Below are 23,935 nucleotides of genomic sequence, written 5' to 3'. Positions count from 1 at the left end.
ACATGAAAACAGTGAGATCCCACCTCATGCCTGTTGGAAAAGTTAGCATCAAAAAGACAAGAGACCCCAATGCTGGTGAAGGATGTAGAGGAAAGGTAACTCTCAGGCACTGTTGGTAGGAATATAAACTGGTATGGCCACTATGAAAAACAGCATGGGGTTTCCTCAAAAAATTAAAAATACAACTATCATATGATCCAGAAATTCTACTTCTGAGAATATGTACAAAGGAAGTGAAATCACTGTGTCAAATAGGTATTTGTACTTTCATGTTCATAGCAGCAATTTTCATAGTAGTGAAGACAGAGAAACAACCTAAGTGTCCATCATTTATTGGATGAATTGATAAAGAAACTATGGTATGTGTGTGTAAAATATGGATATATATNAATTATAAGATATATCCATACAGAATATATGTGGCATATATAGAGAGAATATAGAAAATATTCTCTATATTCTATATATATTGCATAGAGATAGAACATATATTTATATAGAATTATATCTATCTGTATATAGAATTATGTCTATATCTATCTATATATATATGTATATGTATATATCCATGTATATAGATATATATAGAGAGAATGGAATACTATTAATTCATTAAAAAACGAGGGAATTCTACCACTTATGGCAGTATGGATGGACCTTGAGAATTAGGCTCATTGAAGTTTAGTCCAACAAAGAAAGATAAATACTATAAAGATCTCACTTATATGTGGAATTGAAATTTTAAAAAGAACTCTATGAATTAAAGATCAGATTTGTGATTATGGGTGCAAGGGTGAAATTGGATGGAAGTGATCCAAAGGTACAAACTTCCAGTTATAAGATAAATAAGTGCTAGAGAAATCATGTGTAACAGAAGGACTGTAGTTACCAATGCTGTATGATATATAAAAGTCATTAAGGGTAGATTCTAAGAGTTCTCATCACAAAGAAAATTATATTCATAATATCTGTCTGTGATGATGGGCTAAGTGAGTTGGGATATGTCTCTCATTTTCTTTTTTTCAGCACACCAATTTGTATAAAACAGCACCTCTTTTACTAAAGGTTTGGTTGAACTGGGTAAAATCATCAAAGCCTAGCAAATTTTTAGGGGGCAGATTTTTAAAAAAACTTTTAACACAAACCAATTTTTAAACCTTCATAAAGGTAAAAAGTAAAGTATAATAAATACTCAACCTCTTTTTTAGTGTTTATTTATTTATTTAAAAACAATTTTTATAATGTTTTATTTATTTCTGAGAGAGAGAGAAAGAGGGAGACACAGAATCTGAAGCAGGCTCCAGGCTCTGAGCTGTCTATCAGCACAGAGCCTGACGTGGGGCTTGAACCCACGAACCATGAGATTGTGACCTGAGCCGGTCGGATGCTTAACTAACTGAGCCAGCCAGGTACCCCAGTGTGTTTATTTATTTTTGAGAGAGAGCCTGAGCAGGAGAGGGGCAGAGAGAATGAGAGTGACACAGAATCAGAAGTAGTCTCCAGGCTCTGAGATGTCAGCACAGAGCCTGATGCACGGCTCGAACTCATGAGCTGTGAGAATATGACCTGAGCTGAGGTGGGATGCTCAACTGACTTAGCCACCCAGGCGCCCCAATATTCAACTTCTTTAGTTACCAAATATGGCCAGTTTTCTTTCTTCTAAATCACCTAATTCCTCTGTCCAATATTATTTTGAGGTAAACCTAGACATCACAGAAACCTGGACAAAGCTAGGAATATTACTGGTAAATATTCCTGCATGTGTCTCTAGACAATAAGGACTCTTTTCAAAACACACAATCATAATAGCAAGAGTGTACCTAAGCACTAGTAACTCCTGAAATCAAATATCCAATGTTTACATGGCCCAACTGCCTTATTAAGCATAAATTGATAAATTAGTAATGTTGACAATTTTATGATATGTCTTCATTTGTAATTCAATGGTTTCTATTTCATTATTTCTTTCTTCTTTATTTAGGTATTTTTTTAAATTCTTTATTACTACTCAACTAGATGATTAATCAATTTTAAATTTATTTTTTGCCAATTTATTTTGTACATTTAATTTAAAGCTATACACTTCACTTTAGGTATTAATTTGATTACATCTAAAAAGTAGTGCTTTCAGGGGCGCCTGGGTGGCTTAGTCGGTTAAGCGTCCAACTTTCACTTAGGTCATGATCTCGTGGTTCGTGGGTTCGAGCCCCGCGTCAGGCTCTGTGCTGACTGCCAGCTCAGAGCCTGGAGCCTATTTCAGAGTCTGTGTCTCCCTCTCTCTCTGACCCTCCCCTGCTCACACTCTCTCTCTCTCTCTCCTAGAAATAAATAAAAAAAATTTTTAAAAAAATTGTTTAAAAAGTAGTGCTTTCACTGTCACTGAGTTTAAATATTTTTAAGGTTCCTTATAATCTGTTTTAAAAAATGAATCACTTAAAGTATTATATTTTCATTTTCAGAATTACTCTAATTTTTTGTCTGTTAATGATTTCTAATACTACTGACCAAAAAGGGATCATGAAAACTAGGACATTGATGTATTTGTATAATAAGTATTTTATATTTTATATTTCATGAAAACAAGGACCTCATTCTATTCTCTGCTGATATTATGTTGAATAAATAAATGAACAAAATAATATGTAGGACCTATTTCCAAACGTTAGCACATGTAAGGAAACATGTCCTAAAGTTTAGCACCTACCATTCTCAATTCTCCATAAATTAAAAGCCAAGTAGATAGAGAAGATTTTCTATCTTGGCTTTTGTAAGGAAATTAAAGAGTTCTGCTCTTTCTCCATATATTTATTGTGGATATATTTGAGCCAGTGATAAACACTGTGAATGATGTGTTCTCCCAGACGTTCTCCTTTGGGTGATAATTTAGAAGTCAACAATAATGACTACTTCCTACATCAGCCTATTAACACAATGAGATAAGTCCAAACTTTTCATACTGTTAGAAACACAATTTTTCAAAAATCAGTTGAACTTCTCTATATTAATAGTGATCAGAAAGAGAAATTTTAAAAAATCATTTATAAGTGCACCAAAAAGAATAAAATACTTAAGAATCAATTTAACGAAGTAGGTAAAAGATTTGTATGTGGAAAACTTTAAGACATTCATGAAAGAAACTGAAGGTGGCACAAATAAATGAAAAGATAGTCTATGCTCACTGACTCAAAGAGTATTATTAAAATATCCATACTACCCAAGCAATCCATAGATTGAATGCAATCGCTATTAAAATCCCAATGGTATTTTTCATAGAAATAGGAAAGACAATTTCAAAATTTTTATGGAATTACAAATGACCCAGAATAGCCAAAGCAATCTTGAGAAAGAAGAATCATATTACAAAGCTATAATAATCAAAAGAGTATGGTATTGGCATAAAAATAGACATCGATAGAACAGAATAGAGAGTCCAGAAGTAAATGCATGAATATTTGGTCGATTAGTTTACAACAAAGGAATAAAAAATACACAATGGGAGAAAAGACAGACTCTTCAACAAATGGTGCTAGAAAAACTGGACAGTCACAGGCAAAAGAATAAAACTGGACCACTATCTTAGACCACACATAAAAATCAACTTCAGGGGCACCTGTGTGCCTCAGTCAGTTAAGTGTCCGATTTCGGCTCAGGTCATGATCTCACGGTTCGTGGGTTCGAGCCCCGCACGGAACTCTGTGCTGACAGCTAGCTCAGAGCCTGGAGCCTGTCTTCGGATTCTGTATCTCCCTCTCTCTCTGACCCTCCCCTGTTCGCACTGTCTCTCTCTGACTCAGAAATAAATCAAAAACATTTTTTAAAAAATCAACTTCAAGTGGCTTAAAGACTTGAATGAAATACCTGAAATCATAAGAATTCCAGAAGAAAGAATGGGGGAAGAGCTCCATAACATTTTTGGCAATGATTTTTTTGGATTGAACACCAAAAAGCAAAGGCAGCAAAAGCAAAAATAAACAAACAGAACTATATCAAACTTAAAAGCTTCCACAAAGCAAAGGAAACCACCTACAAAATGAAGAAGCAAGTACAAAATAGGGGAAAATTCTTGCAAATTATATATCCGATAATAGGTTAATATCCAAAATATATACAGAAATCATACAACTCAATAACAATCTAATTCTAAAATAGGCAGAGAATCTGAATAGGTATTTTTCCAAAGAAGGTATAAAGATAGCCAATAGGCACGTTAAAAGGTGCTCAATTATACCGGTCATTCAGGAAATACAAATCAAAACCACACTGAGATATAACCTCACAATAACATAATGGTACTAGAATGACTATTGCACACAAGGCCAAAAAAACAAAACAAAACAAAAAACAACCAACAAAAAATTGTCACCAAAGATGTTGAGAAAAGAAAACCCTTGTTCATTACTGGTAGGAATATAAATTGGTGCAGCTACTATGGAAGACAGTATAGAGGTTCCCAAAAAAATTAAAATAAGAAGTACCATATGATCCAGTAATTCCACTCCTGGGTATTTATCAAAGGAATTAAAATCAGTCTTGAGGAGATATCAGTACTCCCATTTCACTGCATCATTATTTACAAAAGTCAAGACATGCAAACAACCTAAGTGTCCAACAACAGATGAATGGACAAAGAACTCGCCGTAAAAAGAAATTTTGCCATCTGCATTTGCAACAACATGGCTAGACACTGAGAGTGTTATGCTAAGTGAAGTAAGTCAGAGAAAGACAAATGCCATATGATCTTACTTATTTGTGAAATCTTAAAAAACAAAAACAAATTATACATACAGAGAACATATTAGTGGATGCCAGAGTTGTGGGTGTGGGGGTGTGAAGTGAATGAAGGTGGTAAAAAGATACAAGTTTCTAGTTACAAAATAAGTAAGTCCTAAGAATATATATAGCTTGGTAACTATAGTTAATACTGCTGTATTTTTAAATTTGAAAGTTGTTAAGAAAGTAAATCTTAGATTCTCATCAAAAACAATTAAGTATGGTGATAGATGTTACCTAGACTTTTTTTTTTTGGGGGGGGGGGTGCATGTATGCATGTAGGGGAAAGAAGGAGAGAGAGAATCGAAAGCAGGTTCCTTGCTCAGCACCCAACACGGGCCTCGATCTCACCATGATGAAATCATGACTTGAGCCAAAAACAAGACTTTGACATTTAACCAACTAGTCACTCAGGTGCCCATAGACTTATCATGGTAATCATTTCACTATATCTATATGCCTATATCAAATCATGTGTTGTGCATCTGAAGCTAATGGAATATGTTAATTGTATCCCAATTTAAAAAAAAAAAAGGAAAAAGAAACACTTAATGCACCTTGGTCCCATACTAACCCCCTTTGATTACTACCACTTAGAAAATAAAATGGATGGCCTACTGGATGACTGTGAACAACACACTTCTAATTCTATCAAAAACAAGACCTGACCCCAAGAAAACTAGTAATGAAAACTGGTATTTTAGGGACCGTAGCTCCATGTCCATCCAGGCAGTGTCTAAGGATCTAGATGTAGGATAAAAGGGAATCTAACAACAGAGTAAATGGAGTTCCTTTGTGTCCTTAGAGCCTTCAGATGAGAAATCAAGAACTGATATTTTTCTTTTACCCAAGTAGAAGTTACTCAATGAGATGAAAAGAAACCATAGTGTATCGATGATTTGGCATAATTACCCCAAGCATTTTAAAAATTATGTTTAGTAGAATAATAGCATTCTGTCAAAATAATAGCTCTGATAAAAAACAAAGATAAACAGTGGTAGAAGTGATAGCCTTCCAAAACATTCTAAACATAAATTTAAGAAAACATCAAATACTTAAGCCATTGTTCACATCATTTTTGAAACAGTCTCTCTGTGATACTTTGTTGTGTTGTAAATACAAATAAAAGTGTTCTCTACATTTAAAAAAATCTAAATACATATTCTTTAACTCCTAAACTCTTATTGCCATTCATAAATAAAATTGTCTTTGCAAGTTTGGGGGAAAAGTATGGCCAGAAGAAATCTGGCCTACAAAATATTAAGTAAACTATCAATTTCTAGTAAATAAAAACAATTCAGAATAGTGTAATTCTGAATGAGTCCAGTAGCTCATGTAGACTGACAGGGGTAGGTGGAATATGATGAAGACGACAGCAAAGGTTAGGTCGTCTAATAAATGATGTTGGGAAATTAATATCAATTTGGGAAAATTTTCTTTTGATCTCTACCTCACATCAATTTAATTCCACATAGAAGATGCAAAGACTTATGGGGAAAACTATATATACTTCTAAAAGATAATGATAATGAATATCTTTATACTTTGGACTGAAATGGGCCTTTCTGCATACAATAAAACTTAAGATGACATTAAACTATTAAGGACAGAATAGATTTTGTACATAAACTGAGACGGGTTTGGTGTGGAACACTGTACCTCCATACACGGACAGTGTCTCTGTGCCTGAGATAAGCTGAAACAGAATCTCCTAGAATGAAGAGACAACAACTTGCAACAACACCTTAGAGCAGTTTGTGAAAAATAACGAAAAGTTAAGTATGAAAACAATAGTATTTGAAAGAGTTAAGAGCAATGGAAACAAATATGACATATCTAATTGCTGGAAGAAAGCTCCCCCAAATAAATACTTGAGTTAAAAGAACAAAAGAGAGAGCAGTCAGAATTGATAACACCTGGTAATGTACATAGGCAACTACTGGCAAGCTCATTATCTTTGTACTGCCACACATGTATCAACTAGCCATTAAAAAGCAATCTCTTAGGGAACCTGGGTGGCTCAGTTGGTTGAGCTTCCGACTTTGGCTCGGGTCATGATCTCACGGTTTGTGGGTTCGAGGCCGCGTCGGGCTCTCTGCTGACGGCTCGGAGCCTGGAGTCTGCTTCGGATTCTGTGTCTCCCTCTCTCTCTCTCTGACCCTCCCCTGTTCACACTGTCTCTCTCTCTCAGAAATAATTAAAAAAAAAAAAAAAGCAATCTCTCTAGGGGCACGTTGGTGACTCAGTTGGTTAAGCCTCTAACTTCTGCTCAGGTCATCATCTCACAGTCTGTGAATTTGAACCCTGTGTTGGGCTCTGTGCTGACAGCTCAGAGCCTGGAGCCTGCTTTGGATTCTGTGTCTCTCTCTCTTGCATTTGCCCTGTTCTCTCTGTCTCTCTTTCTCTCAAAAATAAACATTAAAAAAATGTCTTTAAAAAGGCAATCTCTCTATACGCAGTGTGGTACTCTGAATTGAATCATAGATCAGAAAATGGAAATTATTGGAAAAACTGATGAAATTCTAATAAAATCTGAAGTTTTGTTAATAGCAACATACCAACAATAATTTCTTACTTTTGATAGTGATGCCATAGTCATGTAAGACATGAAAATTGTAGCTCTGGATCAAGGAGATGCAGATGTGAAACTTTCTTGTAAGTCTAAAATTATTCAAAAGTAGTAAGTGAGCTAAAATAATACAATAAATTTCTCAAAAATGTTGTCTTGGGGCGCCTGGGTGGCTTAGTCGGTTAAGCGTCCGACTTTCGCTTGGGTCATGATCTCACGGATCGTGGGTTCGAGCCCCGCGTCGGGCTGTGTGCTGACTGCCAGTTCAGAGCCTGGAGCCTGTTTCGGTCTGTGACTCCCTCTCTCTCTGACCCTTCCCTGCTCACGCTGTCTCTCTCTCTCTCTCCTAAAAATAAAAAAAATAAAAAAAATAAAAAAATGTTGTCTTGAGTACTATCTTAAAATTTCTAAGTAAAGAAATGTATTGCATAAAGTCAAATTTTAAAAGGGCATGCTTTGCATTAAAGACTTTGATTAAAACAGGTCCATTGATGATTTTAAAAATAAATACCTGACTCAATTATATGTGTTTTTTCAAAATACTTCCTAAACTTTTTTCCATACCATTTTTCCTTTCATGTGGATAAAAATACAGAATACTGTAAATAAGGTGATGTGGTTGTGATGAACGGCCTTCTGCTTCTGCGGTAGACATGACAAAGTTTCTGGGCTTGTAACAGCAAGAATTAAATTTAGAGGATGAAAAGAACTGCCTGACTTAAGGAGCTGTCAGATGATGAAAGAATCAGGACTTGAGAAATAAATGAATCCTATGAGCAGAAAAACTGAAGCATGTAATTAAGTACGAAACCACAGGTAAGGAAAGAGGAGAAAAACCTTGAGTAAAAGGGAAAAGAAACAAAATAAAGAACATTAATGAAAGTCAGGGCTTATGGTGTCTCTAAGAATTGAGATAAGATAAATTATAGAAGGGGGGGGAACCAGTAATATGAACCGTAGTAAATTACATCAGGTCACTGTAGCACACATAGCCTTCCAATGGCTCCTATCACTCAGAGCATCAGCCAGAGTTCCCTGGGGACCCTGATGACTTGCCCTTCCTTCTGTCCCCAAACACGGCCCTGATGTTATCTTCTTCTATTCACTCTCTCTCTCACTCCCCTCCAGGTAGTCTGTCTCTCTGTTCTTCCTCAGGCACCGCAGGCCTTTGCACCTGCTCATCTCCCAACCCAGAATGATCCTCCCCTAGAGAGTACCATCATTCACTCCTTGCCTCCTTCAGGTTTTGCTCAAATACTAACTTTTCAGTGATTTACTACTATGAAACTCTACTTAAAATAGTGACTTCCTAGAACTTCCAATCTCTCCTACCCCTGATTTCATTTTCTCATAGATGCTTCCACCATCTATCACTCTAAATACATTCAATGTCTGTCTCTACAACCCCTAGAATGTAAGCTCTCAGATTTTCGCCTGTTTTTTTTTTCACTGAATTTTCCCCAGTGCCTACAACAGTGCTGGCCGCATAATAGGTGCTCAATAAATATTTGTTAAATCAGTCAACACATAAGTGTGATTTTTCTTATCATAATTAAAATATGAGTAATGAAATACTAGAAACATTTCCAAAGTTGTTTTTTGAGCAATGAGAGTAATCTCTTTGTCTCCCTGCGTGTTCTGGGTATTTTCTACAACGAACAATTACTTGTACAATATTTTGAAAGGGGCTTTTATCTTGTTAAAGACTAGTGAGTTATCTGCCTGAGATTATTTCAACTGAGGTTCATTCATTGGTAGTCAGAAAGACACATTCTTTAGAGGCATGTTCTTATGAGCTTAAATAACATTTAGCTATTACCAGGAAAAGCTCCCCATTATAAAAACTTTACATAAACAAATGTTCAGTAACGTGATCCACTAAGCTAATGGAATCATACAATTCCAACCTTCTCATTCTGAAGATGAAAAAACGGAGAGCAAGAGATGTTGTCGCTTCTTCCCATCCAGTTAGGACATAGCTGACGACACGTACGACAGGAGCCAGCCCCAAACAAAAGACTGAGACACTGCAGAATGGCCTAGCCCATACACATTTCCCAGTGCAGTCAAAGTTCAGACTGGACACTTCCCGTTCACTATTTGACTAAACCTTCATCTTCTCCAACTTATTTCCATTTCATTGCACAAAGATGCTTTTGAACAGTTGTTTCTTATCTTTTGAACATTCAAGACTCTGCATTAAGATCAAACAGTGTGATCACACTTAAGTATTCTAGTGTGCTCAAAAGCCACCACACCATTCCAAATTGCACTCCACATTCAGCTTCTTGCTCCGGACCTCTGCTTTGCCTGGCAGAAGGGAGAGGCCAGTATATTCTAGAAATTTCTTATTCTTTTCCCTGGATGGATTGTCAATTAGCACTCATGAAATCCAACAGAAGCAGCCTGCAGGGTCTGGAAATGTGCCACTTCTCTGTTTTAAAAAAGAGAATTATTTTTTAAAGAGCACTGAAAAAACTGCACCTGTGCCATTGTTTTTTCGTAAGTGAGGAAAAAAAAATTCTGGTCTTCTGGTTTTTGCCTAGCGGTAGCAACAGCAGGTAACCCACACCTATGCACACCTTGGGTCCCCAGACAGTCGTCTCTGATATTAGAGTGGCACACAGGCGGATCTTTGGCAAAGAGAGTCTGTAAAATGAAGTTGCGATGGACCAAAACAACCGTATTGATTTTTCAGTACAATTCAAAACACGAGAAAACATCGGCTCTCTGAACAGCACATGCTGGAAAAGACAGGGAGAAATCCACTGTTATGGTGCAGAGAAGGAAAAGGATGGATGGTGGTCACATTAGCAAACCTAGTGTTCTTTTAGGTTGTTTGTTTCTAAGTTCAAAGAACTGAGAGACTTGAATTATGCTGAACTGCTCTTATCTGAAAACCCAAGACTGCTCATTTGGCGACACTGTGCTCACAGCTGGAAGCCTGGGTCTTCCGGAAATAAAGCCATATAACCCTCTGAATGTTGGAACATCCTCTTCAAAGTCCAAACACATTTCTTTTTTCTCAGTTAATACGGCCTCCCTCCTTCCGCACCCCCGCCCTCCCTCTGTCATTCTCTGTAAATGGCACGACTGTCCAAGCTGCATTATGAACACATTATTTACCAATACATCATTAAGTCTGCCGCAAGCAAATATTTTCCTTAGATAGCCTTAATGACACAAAATGCCTTTCAAGCCAGAGACCTCTGGCAGAGAGGTTCAGAATCAGAAGAAAGCAGGCAGCACTTACCATGGCCCCCTCACTTCTTCTTTGGGCAACTTCTCGCTGGAGTCGGGCCACGGCCAACTTCTCCCTGGAGAAACAAAAGCACATGGTTAGTTGACTATTCTTCCCAGGGTAGAGGGACACTGGCATGGCTTTGAAACATTCTTTTGAGATCTCCAGAGGAACTCCTTCCTCGGTTTAGCTCACTTCCTCAACTAAACTTTCTATAAATATTTGAAGTCATTCGTGCATTGTTTTCATTGAGTGTCATGAGAGAGATTTTTTTTGTCTCGGACTTTATGAAAGCCAAATAAACGTGGACTGCTGCATAAAAGCTCTCCTTTAAGTTCATTAACATATGTAATTTTTAACTAAATTTTCCATGGCTGAAATATTTCAGTTGTCTTCTCTGTATCAACTTTGCTTGTATACAGTTATTTTTATTTCTTTTGTTGCTTGATGCAGATCGTGATTTTTATTTATTTATTTTTTAAGTGTTTGCTTATTTTTGAGAGAGGGACAGAGTGGGAGTGGGAGAGGGGCAGAGAGAGAGAGAGAGAGAGAGAGAGACAGAATCCAAAGCAGGCCCTAGGCTCTGATCTGGCAGTACAGAGCCCAACATGGGGCTTGAACTCACTAACCTTGAGATCATGACCTGGGCTGAAGTCAGACACTTAACTGAGCCACCCAGGCACCTGATTGTGAACTTTAAAAGGCAAACAGACATAAGTTCATACCATTCATGAAATAAGAATAGAAAATCATTTACAGACTTGCTACAGCAAGGTGTCATGCTGAGTATTTTATCAGATCTTATATGAGCCTGACAACAATCCAATGAGAGGCTTTATTATCCTGACTTATATATTTGGGAACTGAGGCTCAGACAGGCTAAGTAACATACCAAGCTCCTAGCTGGTATGTATCAGTATTAGNGGCAGAAAGAGAGGGAGACACAGAATGGGAAGCAGGCTCCAGGCTCTGAGCAGTCAGCAGAGTCTGATGCGGGGCTTGAACTCACGAATCATGAGATTATGACCCAAGCCGAAGCCAGATACTTAACCAACTGAGCCACTCAGGTGCCCCTAGTGTTGTTTATTTTACAATGAGGTCTATCTTGTACCTAATTTCACTTACAAAAATTTAATACTTAACAAAATTTTAATTATTCTTTGTAAAATGATAAATACCTACATTTTGGATAGGTTTTCAATTCTTCATCTTCAAAAAAAAAAAAAATCCAACAGTTTACAGACAAAGTAGGGGCAAGTGAACCCTCTATCTTCCAAGGGTCAAGTTATCTTCCAATCTTAATTTTAGTAAGGATTTTCCCTGTAATCCTGCTGCTATCAAGATGTGAAACCACTTGTGTGATATTTCATCCCTCAACCTTCCCCCTACACAGGATCACAGGACCAGCAATTTGCAAACAGCATAAACAGTGAAGGAACAAATGGATTCCCAGCTGAGTGACAGGATGTCTCTCGTCCTAACTGCTTGGGTCTTTGAAATGCCTATGCCTGTCAAAAAGGCATGTGCTTTGCTTTGGTTACAGTTGAGTAAATTTTTTAGTAGGAATAGCTCTATTTGAATTAGTGCCTAAAGAGACAGGTTAGGAGACTCCTGAAGGGAAAAAGTCCTGCCCTGTCTGGGGCAGGTCTCAGCACAGACCTTGTGAGAGAGGGCAACAAAGGCAAGAGGAAGAAGCCCAGAAGAGATGAAATCATGCCCGTCTCTTGGCGAGGCAAGGCAGGCGTTCTCTGACCCAAGCCCTAAATGAACAGGTGAAAAGAGCAAAGAACTAAAAGAAAAATATGACTGACTTCTGGTTTCATATGAAAAATAAACACATGGTAAATATAAAGACAAAAAAACTGGAAAAGAATATACCCTATACTCGATGATTGAGCAATTGTACTCTGAGGTATAAACCCAGCAGAAATGCATATTTATGTTCAGTAAAAGACATGTACCAGGATGTTCATAAATGCATGATTTGTTATCACCTTCAGTTCAAAATGCACATCCCGGTTTATCTATACCATGGGATACTACATGGCAATGAGAAAGAATGAAATCTGGCCATGTGTAGCAACATGGATGGACCTTGAGGGTGTTATGCTGAGCGAAATAAGTCAGGCAGAGAAGGACAGATACCATATGTTTGCACATATAGGAGGATTAGGAGGAACTTGATGGAGGAACAAGGGGGAGAAGAAGGGGGGAAATGGTGGGGGAAAGGGAGAGAGGCAAACCATGAGAGACTCTTGAATGCTGACAAAAACTGAGGACTGATGGATGTGGGGGGGGGGGGGGATGGGCATGGAGGAGGGCACTTGTGGGGATGAGCACTGAGTGTTATGTGGAAACTAATTTGACAATAAACTATTTGTAAAAAAAAAAAAAGAAAGAAAGAAAGAAAGAAAGAAAACATTAAAAAAATTTAAAAAAATAAAAAAAATGCACATCCCATTAACAACAGAATGGATAAACTGCAATAATTATATATTGGGATACCAGAAAGTACTGAGAAGGCCAACCACAATACCATAGGGAATACCACAAGCATATGAAAGAAACAAACACAAAGAGTATATAGTTTATGATTCCACTTATATGAAGTCCAAAGACAGGCAAAACTCCTACATGGTTCAATAAGGGCAGAGAAATAAGGGGCGCCGGGGTGGCTCAGTTGGTTAAGCATCTAACTTCAGCTCAGGTCATGATCTCACAGTTTGTGAGTTCAAGCCCCATGTTGGGCTCTGTGCTGACAGTTCGGGGCCTGAAGCCTGCTTTGGATTCTGTGTCTCCCTCTCTCTCTGTCCCTTCCCTGCTCATGCTCTGTCTTTCTCTCTCTCAAAAATACATAAACATTTAAAAACTTAGAAAAAAAGAAAAAGAAAAGATGTGCATATCAAAAAAAGAAAAAGTAAAAAACTGTTTCTAGTCACAGATGACAGTTTTCTAAGTAGAAAATACTAAGGAATTTTCAAACAACTAAACAACTGAAAAATGAATTTGGCAAAGTCACACGGTATAACCCAATACACAAAAATCAATTGTGTTTTTACATACTAGCATCAAACAACTGGAACATTTACTTTAAAAGATTTACTTCTGGGGCACATGGATGGCTCAGTCACGTGAGTATCTGACTCTTGATTTCAGCTCAGATCATGTTCTCATGATTTGTGAGATTGAGTCCCGTGTCAGGCTCTGTGCTGACAGTGCAGAGCCTGCTTTGGATTCTCTCTCTCTCCCTCTCTGTCTGCCTTTCCCCTGCTCATGCTCTCTAGCTCTCAAAATGAATGAATATTTTTTTAAAAAATATTTGTAATAGTGTCAAAACAAAATACTTAGGGAATAAATCTACAAAAGATTTGTCAGACTACTACAGTGAAAACTATAAAAAAACTACCTGCTCAGAACAATTAAAGGAGACTACACACACACACACACACACACACACACACACACACACACACACTGCAGATCCAGATCTCTTGAAAGGGTCTTGGGAACACTCAGCATACAGGACCATACTTCAAGAACTTAATCTAGAAGATACAGAATTAGAACTGGAAGAATGGTCTAGAAAATTTCCTGGAAATCTTTTCCAATCCTTATTCACGATTGCTGAATCTTCAGCGAAAGATTTAATATATCTAACAGCATGTTAATTTTCTACAAGAGTAGTTTAGCATAAAGGAGACATTCCTAGAAATAGAGTGAGAGTCTAAGTTAGCACAATCATCCTACTAAATGACAAAAGAGTTCTCACACAGTGTAAAGGTTAGGAACATCACTATTTCATTCTTAAAAGGGTTTCCTTTTATAACGCTATTAGAAACTATCACATGGTATAGGTACATGTCAAATCTTATAAAATTCCATTTGAAAGAAAGTGTAATGGCTTTAGCCATTATATAGTTTTTAAGAAGGAAAATACTAATAAACCATGAATTTTATACTCTGGCCATACAGTATATTTTTAGTCATTTAATAAACAATGAGTGAATCAATGTGAAAGGCTCATCTTCAAAGTGGCAGCATGTTAGCCATTCAATCTGATGAAACACCAAAATATGTAGAAACTGCAAACATCAGCCAAGGTTTGACCTACCACCACATGAGCAGAGATGCGCCTGATTTCCAACAGCCACATGGAAATGCATGATGCAAACATGGAGATTCTCAGTGTAGTCTGGGTCACAGAAAAGACCATCCCCAACCCGAGCCTTGCAAACTAGTCCTCTTTATTTGCAAGTTATAAAATTGCTTAGGTCTAGTTACTTGGGAGCTTCCCTGATTCAAAGTAGTTAGGTAGTGAGTGAGCAGAATTTTCAGGAACAGCAAATACAGCTGTCTCTTTAAGACCATGCTCTGTAACTGGTTTAAATCATTTATTCAGGAAATGCAATAAACATGTCATGGAGCATGGACATCTCTAAGGCTTGCAAGTAACAGCCACGGGTTTTCTATGATGTAGGGAGACAAGACCAGTGCCATCTAAGTCCCACTGCAGCAAAGCACCACCATTTTGACCTATTTAATATAGTAAGCTTCTGAATCCTATATCCTTTGAAAAGAGAGATTCAAGGCCACAAAACAAACAAAGAATACTTTTCTTAAGGTTCGGAACTTTCTATCTCCAAAATCTTTCATATCTTTGGTATTCCATGTAGTGGCAGGATTTTTGTTTTTAGTAGGGATTGTAGTTTATTTTCATATGAAGGAGTTGTTACTCTTTATACAATTTAAGGAAGTGACAGAGTCATTGATGGGTGAAAGCATCTGTGGTGAAATTCTCAGCATTTCTATAGGTTCACATTTCCGGGCTCAAATTATCAACTTGGTCAAAGTATTAAAAGTAAATGGGTCTGCCTTTTGTACAGCCATCTCATTTACCCTTGGGTTCAGCAGTCCCTTGGCAAACTGTATCTTCAAACCCCCAAGGTCCCAATATATGTGTGAAACCAAATGGGACCAGCATCTTTTTCATGCAAATTCAGCGTTCTTAAAAACAGCTTTGTTTAAAAAATAAAGAAAGAATCCTTGACTTGCATGCTACCCAAGGCAAATTAAACACAGTCACATACACATGCACTCTTGCTCCGATTTGAGGACCTTAACTCATCTGCTGGCAACAGACAACTGTGCTTTTGCAATCCACTGCTGTTTTGTTTGGGGTCTGTAGCAAAGCCAGTAGCTCATTATGAAGGGTGTATTGACTTTATGATTGCAAAGCAAATGCCCAGGGATATTTTTATTGAGAGCTATGGATCCTTCTTTACAGAATAGGGATAAAAGAAGGATATAAAGAAGATACAAACAATGAAACAAAAGAGACCACGAGCACTTCTCTTTCAGATAAATGCAAAGAGAATTTTTCCCTCCAAGAAAGGTGAAACGGAACCACTTTTCTCATTCAATTTTTCGCCCAAAAGGTGAATTAGTAGCAGGTTTCTGAAGTCCGTCGGCATAGCCCCAGATAAGTTTAACTGAAGATAATAAACAGAACAACAAAATTATTTATATGAACCGTGATTTTCACAATACTGTGGATACAAATGCAATCAAGGTCCATGGGAAGACTGTCCTCCGTGAAGACAATGGGAGAGTGGCGTTTGTAAAATCCAGAAAAGACCTGTAAGGTCTGGAAGGCTGGAAAACAATCAGCAGTTTGCACAGAATATGTTCGGTTTGTGATGTGTGGAGATGGCAAACTTAAGGGCACTTCAGAAACATCTGTTGCGTTAGTGTCGAGGGCAGGACTGGAGACAAATCAATGTTCTATTACGACTCTACAGACAGCCCAGAACCCACCCCGAATGGGTGAAGATGAAAACAATGAGAGGCCACTGCACTCCATTAGGCAGATGGGAACCCCCTGAGAATGCTCTGATCCAGGGCGGCAGCAGCACACAGTGTAAGTGTGAAGAATCACGTCTACTCCTGGTCAGTCTTACTGCTCGCAACTCCTCCCTACAAACAGCGCATTTGAAAGATACAGATCTAAAGGCACATCAAGGAAGGTATATTAGATACTCTGCGTTTTGATGAAACTGCCAGATAATTGGTGTCATCTCTACCTGACTTTCCGAGAAAAATAAATAACAAGGAATAAATAAAATTAGATGTTATAATAAACTGTAACAAAAACAAATATAAAGAATAAAGGATAGGCACGCTTATATATATATATATTTAAAAAGAAAATATTCTTTGGCCTCTTACAAACACAAAAATATTGTGGTATGAAAGACTCCTGTAATACCTCCCAAAATATGCTAACTTCATCTTAGTTCTGGTTCTTAGGTTAAGTTCCTACATTCCATAGTATTTCAAATTATTTAACATATTTTTTAAAGTTTATTTATTTTGCAAAAGAGAGAGAGACAGAGATAGTGCACATGTGTGCAGATGAGAGGTCAAAGGGCACAGAGAGAGAGAGTGAATCCCAAGCAGGCTGTGTTGTCGGCGCGGAGGCTGATGAGGAGATCATGACCTGAGCCGAAATCAAGAGTTGGACACTTCACTGACTGAGCCACCCAGGTGCCCCTCAAATTATTTAAATATACGAATAGTTATGTATGATATGATATACACATCAGTCTCTTAATTTATTCAGAATATTCTGCTAAGTGACCATATAATCCAATGGCAATGACAATTCTGATTAATTCAGTGAACAATGTGAATTGGCTCTCTGTCTGACACAGTTGTAGACCCTGGGAAATACTGTCCACATTCAGAGAGCTCAGGGTCTAACAGAGAGCACATGTAACAAGCACACCTAAGCACACCAGTGTCACAAGGATGTAATAAACACAACAGAAGGACAATGCATTCAAAGCCAGATTTTAACATTAAAGTGAGGTGATAATTTTATCAGAAGATTGAAATGGAACCCCCTTGGGGCACCTGGGTGGCTCAGTCGGTTAAGCATCCGACTTCGGCTCAGGTCATGATCATACGGTTCATGAGTTTGAGACCCACATCGAGCTTTGTGCTGACAGCTCAGAGCCTGGAACCTGCTTCAGATTCTTTATCTCCCTCTCTCTCTCTGACCCTCCCCTGCACATGCTCTTCTCTCTCTCTTTCTCTCTATCTCTATCTCTCAGAAATAAATAAAAACATTAAAAAAGGAAAAGAAACTGAACCTCCTTTACATGGGAAGGTACATTCTACTATGTCTACGATAAAGTTATTTTTTAAAGTTCATACTTTTCAGCGACAAGTCATATAAGGAAAGCAGGTTTTCCCCTACAAATATTTTAACTATGAAGAATCTCTGTAACATGTTTTGACTGTTATTCCCTAAATTCCTCAAGGCATTTTAATGCAATGGTATTAAACTTTACCGCCCCTTTGGGTCATGGTTTTATCCAGGCCACTTCTTTCAGAGACATGTGGTTGACTTATTTTTCCTCTTCTGTTTCAATACACTGTACTGCCACATCCCAATTTAAAAAGGTAACAGTAAGAGCTAACATTTAGTGAATAATTACTGTATAAAGCACTAACCTCGGTATTTGCATGAAACTTTTAACATCAAACAACACCATGATAGGTATAATTAACACACCTCTGTGATATATAGCCATGATTTGCAAAATTTTTGGATTCAGGATCTCTTTACACTTTTGAAAACAATTACCGAGCACTCCAAAGAGCTTTTGTTTCTGTGCGTTAGATCTATCAGCATTTACCGTATTCCAAATTAAACTGAGACTCTGAAAATACATAATAATTTATTTGAAAGAACAATAATCCCATCACAGATTAATTTAAACAACACATAATTACAAATATCATAAAACAAAACTTAGTAAGAATAGCAGTACTGTTTTATACATTTGCAAATCTCTTTAAGATCTGGCTAATAAAAATTAAGTCTGAATTTTCCTATCTCCTTCTACATTCAGAATGCTGCAATAGCACACGATGTGTAGCCTCTGGCAAACTAGTATATGCCCACAACAGAAGGACCATGAACAAAGCAAATGACATGTGAGTATTCTTACAAAATTCGTTTTGACTTCTGGGTCCCCAGAAAGGTCACTGGGCCCTTGTAGTCCTGTGGCCCACACTTTGAGCACAATTGATATATCTTCCATGAGGAAACTGAGGCTCGAACAGACTGAGAAATATGTGCATCATGCCATTGCTCTTAAATTTAAATGCCATCAATCGTGTTTTCCCAATCTTGCCAAATCACAATGAATACATATTCAGTTAAAAATCTCCCTTGTTAGAACTCGTGCCTCTGTGTCCGCTGTCACCTGTGACACTGTCTCTGCTGCTAGGCAAGTAGTCACAAATAACGCAAGAAAATATTGAGGTCTTCAAGGATGAAACACATTTCTAACCATTTTAATGACAATCAATGTGAAAACCACTGATAGAATTTTTCTGGAATGCACTGAATTCCAAGTATGCTGAACCTCCATTTCTGGCAGAGTCGAATAAAAATGCTAATCAAACCCCCAATATAAACCTATGCCCAGGCATACATTTTGTTTCAAGTAACATCCCTCCCTCATGCCTGGCATTTTTACCTACAAAGATACCACCAAATGCCTAAAAGGAATTAGATAGATGATTACTGTCATTTATACCTTGGGTCAGAAAGTCACACTTAACATCTTGGGGAAAGGTTTTAATTAATCATCAGCCTTCCCCATTTCCGAGCAAGCCCTAAGAATGAGAACATGGTAGTGACCTAGTAGGTCTCTAAGGAGAGCAGGTCAGTTCCCCCAGGAGCCCTGGAACCATTCTCTGCACACAGAAGCGTCCTGGGGAGTCACCGGCATCAGAGGCATGACAATGCCGAGTGCCAGGTGTGCCTGTCGAGCAGGCAGATGGGGAGACCGGTGGCAGCCGTTTCTGCATAAGAGATAAATTAATTAGCCTTTCCAAAGCAGATCATTTAATTACTCATCCACTCAGATATTCAAGGCGAGAAAAACTTCAAGAAACTTCTAGAGATACAACACAGAGGAAACAAACTTCTTTATGCAAATTTTCCAATACATAATGTCCATGTTGGCCCCAAGGCTTTGAAGCACACTTATACCCTCATTGCCTACTTTAAGGGATTTTGTTAGCATCCACAACATATAACAGTCAGTAAGTTGTGTGCATGTCCTAAATTAGTGACCTTCATATGATTTCAGGCAGCAATTACTAAGAGGAAGCAAAACAGAGCATGGCCAACAGGCACACCCCACTGACTCCAAGAGAAAGCAGCTCAATTATGTTATGCTGTGCTGATTGAGGAATTCCATCTCTCTCCCCCCAAAAATAATAAACACAGATGCTTTTTAAAGAATTTGGTGTATTGAAATACAGAAATCATTAGTAAAAACAAACCCTAATTTTAGCTACCTGCCTTTCTGAGGTTCTTTCATTCACATGGTCCTCGTTATTGAGCTTTCTGGAGCTTCTGCAATATTTTTTTTCTAAATTTCTAGTATTTTAAATGTTGCACCACATAAGTGTTCTTGAAACTGTTCTCCCCTGAATCCTCTACCATTTGCAAAAATGAGGTCTCAAACTGAACATGCATTTTCATTTACAGATTCATGGGTTCATCCAGAGAGTCACTCCTACTGCCTATAGTAGTCACCCGCTTACCTGTTTCTCTCCCCTACTATGCTCTGAGACCCAGAGGACTGGGACTTTATGGTCTTCCCGTGTCCAAGGCACATATATACCCCTCCGTGAATCAAGGATCGTGCTTCAGAGCAAAGATGGTCTCACTGACTTAAGACAAGATCACAGGCAGTCTCCACTCATATAAAGATATCAGAGGTTGGTCCTATGCGCAGAGCTTAATGAAGTGTCCCAATAAAACTGTGCAAGCTACCTGCAATGCCTACCACAACCATCACATATGAAGCATTCTACACATTTTAGATGTACCAAATAATACTGTTAATAAATAAATATACCAATGAAGGAATGAACTTATATTTCTGGGTTTTCTTCTTTTTTTTTACTTGGAACTGTGATACTTCACTAGAATAATACACATTAATTGTTATCAAATGTTAATTACAACATTTCTGATACACAGGGGCTCTATTGATGTATTTAATGCAGTACTGAGTTAAAGAAACTCCATTATCTTCTCCTCTCTTCGTTGGGGCACAGTGAAATTCCAAAGCTCCTCTAACTAATGTGTTTCTGAAATAGCTATTAGAGCAAAAAAACTACTCCTCTACCAAGTTTAAGTAGGAGTTTCTAGTCTTAACTTTTGCAGTAACTTATTTCTTGAGCAGGAAGTCAGTTCAGGGACTTCAAAAGTGGTTTCCTTGAGATACAGTTTTTATGAATCATTGAAGACCCACTTGATCCCTTAAACTTAATTTCCGTTTCTGAGAAACTTAGATTTCAGACTGAAGATTCCTTATGTTTCCATGTTTTTAAAAGAAACTTGTAATTCCTCATGTTTTCATGCACTTCCCCCATATTCCTTCCATTAATATTAAAATTCCTCTAATAAGACATGATTCTCGCTGTGTATTATATCTGGCAATTAAGAAAAACTTGGTAAAACAACAGAACTGTATTAATAATGGTTGATTTTCTTCCATCAATTCTGGTAACACTCAAAAGTGATGGACTGTATGTAGTTTCCTATATAAAAGGAATTCTAAAGAAAGGAAAACATGTACTAACCATCTCCTAGGACATTCCATAGTGTCGGTGTATGCAATAGTTCTTATAAGACAATTAATTTTGTTTCTACGACTTTCAATTATCAGCGGTCCTGAAATCACATGCTGTCTCCATTTTCATTAAGGTCCCAAGATACTAGCTGTGACTCGATTTAAGGCATCTGTATAGATTCAGAAGAACAAGTATAGTGGTTCCTAAGAGGTACAAAGGTAATGCAGGAAGCCCTGGAGGACTATGATACAGCCAAGTTTATATCTAAAACCTCCTTCCTTCATTTTTGGGATGAGTTACACACACAAGGTGAGTGCTTTTCAACAAAAGGGTGGCTTTTATGATAGACTGGTAATGCCATCAACTCATTCCACCAATATTGTGTTTCCTCCTATGTTGGAGGCACTTTGGTAGGCTCTATGGAAGATATAATGATGAGGAGGCTTAATCACTGCTGTCAAAGAGCATTCTGTGTCTATACACAGTGTTACAGGCTGAATTGTGTCCCCTAAAACTCCACTATAGAAGTCCTAACCCCCAGTAACTCAGAATGTAATCTTATTTGGAGGTAGGCAAATTAACATAAAGTCATTAGAGAGGGCCCTAATCCAATGTAACTGGGGTCCCTGAAGGGGCAGATTTGAAGACAGACACACAGGAAGAACGCTCGCTATGTGTGATGGAGGCAGAGAATGGGATGATGTGTCTATAAGCGAAGGGATGCCAACGATTGTGAGCAAGCCACCAGAATCTCAGAGAGAGGACTGGACAGATTCTTCCCCCCAGGCCTCAGGAGGAAGCAACCCTGTGACACCTTGATCTTAGACTTCCAGCCCCCAGCACTGTGAGATGATCCATTTATGTTGTTTAAGCCTGCCCATCTATGGCACTTTGTTAAGGCAGCCCTAGCAAAAAATAAAATAAGATCTATCAACCATATATGTTTGAACAAAATACATCTCTCTATATACAAACATACACAGAATTCGGTAGAATGTAATGGGTGCTCCAAGTGAATAGCGATATTATATTCAGCAGGACTCTTTACTTCTGATCAGAAAGAGAAACAGAAGTCTTTATACAGGAAGTGGTAGTCACATTTCACACAAGTTAAAAGCCATAATAAATCACAAGCCAAACATAGGAATTTATTACTATAAAACTATAAAACTATTGACCGCAAAGCTGTTTTGTTTTAATCTAAGGAACTCACTTCTTTTACATGCCATTTCTCAAGTGAGTTCAAGACAACTATATGACGGGTTTATTTATTTATTTTTAGTTTATTTATTTATTTTGAGAGAAACAGAGTATGCAAGCAGAGGGGGAGGAAGTGAGAGGAGGAAAAACGATTCAAAGCCATGAACCATGAGATCAAAACCTGAGCTGAAGTTGGACGCTTAAACTACTGAGCCACCCAGGTGGCCCTATATGAAAGAATTAAATGACACACTTCATACCTGAACTTCCACAGGTATGCATTCTCTTAACCAGAAAAGAATTTTAGTAATATCATCTTCCTCTTCTTTTTACTCCCTCTACTGTGATATCCAGTATAAGATAAGGTGCTATCTCTGCTCCAGTACAAGAATACTGGCTTGGTTGGTTTTCTAGACCAGGGATGGTTTGCAAATACACTAACTCACTCTCTGGCTGCCGCCCTCATTACAGGAATATGTACGAGTCACTTGCAGGTGACTGAGATTTAGGTGACCTTTGGTCCTGGAACTGGTCTGTCTAGAGAAACCATAACCAGGCCCTCATTAGTTTAGGTCTCTACCCAACCCAACCGTTATCAAGCTTTAGGAGAACTATAAATTGCCTGACTTTTCTAAACCATCCAACTTAATAATCTTCCCCAAAGCATTTAGTATTTTTTGATGCTCTGATCATTTGCCAAGTCATTTTTATGAGCCCATAATCTAGCAGAACCAAGCTCACCTACTTTCCTTTCGGAATTCTTTTCCCTGTTGAGCTCTGTAACATGATTGGATTCTTCTTGTCTAATCTTTTCATATAGATGGTATGAATTTGATTTCTCCTGACTGCAAGTAACAGAGACAAACTCCAGAAAGAATAAGAAAGATGAGGCATTTTATTGAGCAGATTATCATATTTCAGGAGCAACTGAACTGCCAAACGCTACGAAGGGCAAGAATGAGGGTACTTCTAGGGGCCTCTGCAGCAGGAAGTCCTACCCCTTCTCACTAGATGCTCCCATGACTCCCTGGCTCAGCTCTGGGACTCTGGGGACTTCCGATTTCCATTTCCCATCACTTTCACATTTTAAACTGCCCGGAATAAAATCCCGATTGGCATAGCTTGCACGGGGCACTCATTCTGGACTGATGAGCTTCTGGCCTGGGGTCAGAGTCATATAGCTCTATCTTAGACATGCTCTGCTATGGATTGAAGACTGTTCTCCAAGAGGTAAACAAGTCTTAGTGTCTGCCATATGGATTTGTTATCTGCACTTCATATATGTGTTGTCCTTTCTTTGGAAAGTGCTTTCTATCTATTCCCTAATTAAACCTTACTTGGACCTGCAGCAAAAACAAACAATCAGATACCTTGTATTTTTTAACGTAATAAGTTTTACATTCATTCCATCTGGGCTAACTCCATTTGAGATTTTCTGTTAAAACACCTAGCTGGAATTGACCCTATATGTTGCTTCCTTCATATTGTCT

General features: G+C 38.0%; 1 protein-coding gene across 11 annotated transcripts in view; it reads right to left on the bottom strand.

Moving 5' to 3' along the window:
• NCKAP5 (NCK associated protein 5) overlaps positions 1-23,935 on the bottom strand; it is a 1,056,676-nt gene that overhangs the window by 512,141 nt on the left and 520,600 nt on the right. For all 11 annotated transcript variants that reach the window (XM_077747834.1, XM_077747833.1, XM_077747835.1 and 8 more), the window contains one exon: positions 10,593-10,656. In XM_077747834.1, the coding sequence (XP_077603960.1) occupies positions 10,593-10,656 (64 nt within the window). The remainder of the gene's footprint in view (positions 1-10,592; positions 10,657-23,935) is intronic.

Source organism: Crocuta crocuta, unplaced genomic scaffold (genome assembly GCF_008692635.1).
Source record: "Crocuta crocuta isolate KB4526 unplaced genomic scaffold, BGI_CrCroc_1.0 scaffold427, whole genome shotgun sequence".
In the NCBI taxonomy this organism is placed as follows: domain Eukaryota; kingdom Metazoa; phylum Chordata; class Mammalia; order Carnivora; family Hyaenidae; genus Crocuta; species Crocuta crocuta.
The sequence above is the reverse complement of the archived record's forward strand: the minus strand, read 5'-3'. Positions and strand labels throughout refer to the sequence as shown.